Raw genomic sequence first — 4,862 nt, 5'->3', positions numbered from 1 at the left:
AACTGAGTACTAACTTTTAATAATTATTTTGATGTAGAATAAGGGTAGTGACCGGCCATCCTGACGGTCACAGATGGGCAATTTACCCGGTTATTTTGGGCATTCTTAGTAAATTGGGATTGGGAGTTTCACCAAAATACCCAGGTGTAGATTACTCAACTATAATCAGGCCCAAAATGTGTAAACTGTGAACAAGTTTAGTTTTTTTTATAAATGTATCAGAGAATGTTATTTATGTAGTGTGTGTATTTTGAAATTGTTTTATTTATTTTTATGTATTATTTCTTACTAGGGCTACACAAGGAAAACAACAAAAATAATTTGTTAAATACCATTTATTTAACTTTAGTGTAGTGGAATTTGTTTGAACTAAATCAGTCTTTGGCTGTACACCAACACAATTGCATACATCAATAAACAAAGAGGCGGAACTAAATTATTTAATCTACTTCTTCCATGCGGCTGGCATCATCAGCGTCTCCCTCTAGGGGAGGAACGTCTCCAGCACTCGATTCCTCAATCTGGATAGGCTCATCCTCATCAATACCAAGACCGAGCTTGATCATACGGTAGATGCGAGATGCATGCACCTGGGGCTCATCAAGGGCAAATCCAGACGACAGTAGAGCAGTCTCATAAAGAAGGATAACCAAGTCCTTTACGGCTTTGTCATTCTTGTCAGCTTCAGCCTTCTGCCTCAAAGTCTCAACGATCGAGTGGTCAGGGTTGATCTCAAGGTGCTTCTTAGCAGCCATGTAGCCCATGGTCGAAGTGTCTCTCAGAGCCTGGGCCTTCATGATGCGCTCCATGTTTGCAGACCAACCATACTGAGCGGTGACAATGCAGCAAGGTGACTCAACCAACCTGTTGGAGACGACGACCTTCTCAACTTTGTTGTCTAGGATGTTCTTCATGACCTTGCAGAGACCTTCAAACTTGACTTTGTCCTCCTCACGCTTCTTCTTCTCTTCCTCATCCTCAGGAAGCTCGAGACCCTCCTTGGTGACTGACACAAGGGTCTTGCCATCATACTCCCTCATTTGTTGTACTACATACTCATCAATGGGCTCAGTCATGTAGACAACTTCATAACCACGCTTCTTGACTCGCTCAACGAAGGATGAGTTGGCTACCTGGTCACGGTTCTCACCAGTGATGTAGTAGATGTGCTTCTGGTTCTCCTTCATGCGGGAGACATACTCCTTGAGAGAGCAAGCCTCATCGCCTGAAGCCGATGTGTGGTAACGGAGCAGATCAGCCAGCTTTGTCCTGTTCTGAGAGTCCTCATGGATACCCAGCTTCAAGTTCTTGCTGAACTGTTCGTAGAACTTCTTGTAGTTCTCCTTATCTTCAGCCAGTTCCTCAAAGAGTTCCAAGCACTTCTTGACCAGATTTTTCCTGATGACCTTAAGGATTTTGTTTTGTTGGAGCATTTCACGAGAGATGTTGAGGGGCAAGTCTTCAGAGTCAACCACACCCCGGATGAAGTTCAGGTACTCAGGGATGAGGTCCTCGCAGTTGTCCATGATGAATACACGTCTGACATACAGTTTGATGTTGTTCTTGCGCTTCTTGTTCTCAAAGAGATCGAAGGGAGCACGTCTGGGGACGAAGAGGAGCGCTCTGAACTCAAGCTGGCCTTCAACGGAGAAGTGCTTGACAGCCAAATGGTCCTCCCAGTCGTTGGTCAAGCTCTTGTAGAAGTCACCGTATTCCTCCTGGGTGATGTCGTCGGCGTTGCGGGTCCAGATGGGCTTGGTCTTGTTGAGCTCCTCATCCTCAGTGTACTTCTCCTTGATAGTTTTCTTCTTCTTCTTCTTGTCCTTGCTGTCTTCATCTTCATCCTCTCCTACATCCTCGATCTTGGGCTTATCATCCTCCTCCTTCTCCTCTTCCTTCTTCTCCTCCTCAGCCTCGTCATCAGACAGCTCCTTTTCACGTTCCTTCTCAACGACCAGCTTGATGGGATAGCCGATGAACTGAGAGTGCTTCTTGACGATTTCCTTAATCTTATGCTCTTCCAAGTACTCCGACAGGTCTTCCTTGACGTGCAGGATGATCTTGGTACCACGGCCTAGGGGCTCGCCGTGGTCGGGGCGGACTGTGAACGAGCCTCCAGCGGAAGACTCCCACATGTACTGCTCATCGTCATTGTGCTTAGAGTGGACAGTGACTCTGTCAGCGACGAGGTAGCAAGAGTAGAAACCAACACCGAACTGACCGATCATACTGATGTCTGCTCCAGCCTGAAGAGCCTCCATGAACGCCTTAGTACCAGATTTCGCGATCGTACCCAAGTTGTTCACCAAATCGGCTTTAGTCATGCCAATACCGGTGTCGATAATCGTCAGAGTACCATCGCTCTTGTTCGGGATAATCTTAATGTACAACTCCTTTCCGCTGTCCAGCTTTGAAGGATCAGTGAGGGATTCATACCGGATCTTGTCCAGGGCATCTGAAGAGTTGGAGATCAGCTCACGAAGAAAGATTTCTTTGTTCGAGTAGAATGTGTTGATGATCAATGACATAAGCTGAGCGATCTCAGCCTGGAACGCGAAGGTTTCCACCTCGGCTTGAGTCTGCATTTCTTCCGGCATCGTGGTGATTTTCTTGTTAAAACTCACTCAATAAATTCACTTGATAACTTAGCTTGAACACGTGTAGAATTCGCTTTGGATCGCGTGTAATTCGCTCTTAGTATTTTTCTTAACTGACGCCGGCGCGAGACGTCACTTAGCTTATATAGACAGCGAGAGGGGGCGACATCTATCTGCGAATAGAATTTTCTGGAAAAGGCGCGGTTTTGCCAGTGGTGCGTAAGCTATCGAAAACTATTTTAGGAATTATTTGCCAAAACGTATTTTCTAGATATTTCTTTGGCATGTTCACTATTTTAATATAATATGATAATTATGTATGTACCTATTTATTTAAACAAAAGTCTTTTCAATCATAATTATATTTTCAGTTATAAAAACGTTTCATGTGTCCAAAACACAAGACATATTTAAAAAAATAAAAGGGGTAAAAATACCATTAATTGAGTATGCAAGTGCATGTCAAAGCCAATTTTCAATGCAGAAGTGTATTAGAGAATTAACATAATAAAAATTTAATAACTTTTTTTTATACCGTTTTGTTACATTTTTCTTAGGATTTGTGGTTGCAAGTTGCCTTTTGATTACTTCTGGCTCAGTCTGCCCTAGTGTTGCCGAAAAATCGATAGTTTTACTATCGATAGTAAACAGCCAAAATCATCTACCGAACCGATAGGCCTATCGATAGTATCGATAGCTCTTTTTTGGCGATACTATTGATAAGCAACGATAGTATCGATACTATCGATAGTATCGCTCTTCGATATTGCGCAAGCTATCGATACTATCGATAGTTTTGTGCGATCGATAGTGACCTTAATTTCGATAGTATTGAATGTAGCATTGTGTGGAACAATTCACACCATTTAAAGCTTGTATTTAATATATTTTATGTTACGTGGATGTTTTTGCAGTGGATGTTTGGTTTTGAAATAGGCAATTCTCTAAACTTAACACTGTTAAGTGAGTGGATAGGATTTTTTTTACAATACTTGCACAATGTCGAAGAGCGATACTATCGATAGTATTGATAGTTTTTTGTTTTTCAACTATCGATACTATCGATTAATTATCGATACTATCGTTTTTTGGTAAACTATCGATAGTTCGATCGAAAACTATCGATAGGGCGCTATCGAGCGGCAACACTAGGCTGCCCACCCCATTGAGGATTCCGGGTCTGAGTTTCTGTGTGTGTGTCATTACACATTCATTACATTTAACAGTTGCTAAGATAACTTTATTAGTAATCAATTTTCAATGTAATGTTTAACTATACTAAATTAACACATTTTATCATACATACATAAACAACCTATATGAGTCCAACTGCTGGGCACAGGCCTCCCCTCAAACAACCGGAGGGGTGGAGCATATTCCACCACGCTACTCCACTTGCGGGTTGGTGGAGGCATTTAAATTAGTAGCCCAGAACCAACAGCTTAACGTGCCTTCCGAAGCACGGAATCATCTTTCTTTTTCAAACAACCAGGTGATTCAGCCTATAATGTCCTAGCTAAACAAAGGATACTCTCACAAAGTGATTTTCGACAGTGTCCCACGTTTTATCAGTTTTATTTTAACATTAAAGTTAGCTATGTGGTGACATGGATTCGACATAATCTTATATCTAACAATCTCAACAATATTATTAATCTAACAATCTACGCGTAGAAACTATAAATTGGAATAGAAATACGCGCAAGTTATTATTATTAAAGGTAATGAATAATGTAATTACTACTCCATAGTATTACGTGCACAATAAATCTAATGGTATTTTTTATAAAATTAACTCGCAATTGTAGGTTGAACTCCTCTGACCTGTTTGTGTTAGTAATTTTACTCGACAATAGATGACGCCACAAACTCAAACCGGGGAATGCATAGAACATTCTCGAAGGTTCGAGAACCTTCTGCGTTTAAAGCTCTAAAACGGGGATTTCTGTATGAAAATTACAAAAATGTGCTTTTAAATAAAAAGAAATTGACACATTTAGCTAAATAAAAGGAAAACTTTGATAGTTTTCATTGAAAAAAATACTTATTTTGCGACTTTAAAAGTTTCATCCAGAACATTCGTGCTATTTCCGGCGTGTAGTTCAGCTTTTGCACGCTATTGGCGCTATGTATATCCGTTTCAGTGTAAATGTACTCTTCGGTAGGTGGAGTTATACAGGCCCGTATCTATAGTACGAGCCGAGTATTGATTTTCCTATGCATTACAATGAGTTTGCAATATTCTAGAAAATGCTCCCAAATATC

At 41.1% G+C, this 4,862-nt stretch overlaps 1 protein-coding gene across 1 annotated transcript; it reads right to left on the bottom strand.

Annotated features, from left to right (window-relative positions):
* Positions 1–317: 317 nt before the first annotated feature.
* LOC126377726 (heat shock protein 83) lies at positions 318–2,724 on the bottom strand. Its single transcript, XM_050025528.1, has one exon. It carries the CDS (start codon positions 2,595–2,597, stop codon positions 441–443), a length of 2,157 nt encoding a protein of 718 aa, XP_049881485.1. The 5' UTR covers positions 2,598–2,724; the 3' UTR covers positions 318–440.
* Positions 2,725–4,862: the final 2,138 nt, after the last annotated feature.

The sequence above is a fragment of the Pectinophora gossypiella genome, chromosome 24, assembly GCF_024362695.1.
Source record: "Pectinophora gossypiella chromosome 24, ilPecGoss1.1, whole genome shotgun sequence".
Taxonomy (NCBI): Eukaryota; Metazoa; Arthropoda; class Insecta; order Lepidoptera; family Gelechiidae; genus Pectinophora; species Pectinophora gossypiella.
The sequence above is the reverse complement of the archived record's forward strand: the minus strand, read 5'-3'. Positions and strand labels throughout refer to the sequence as shown.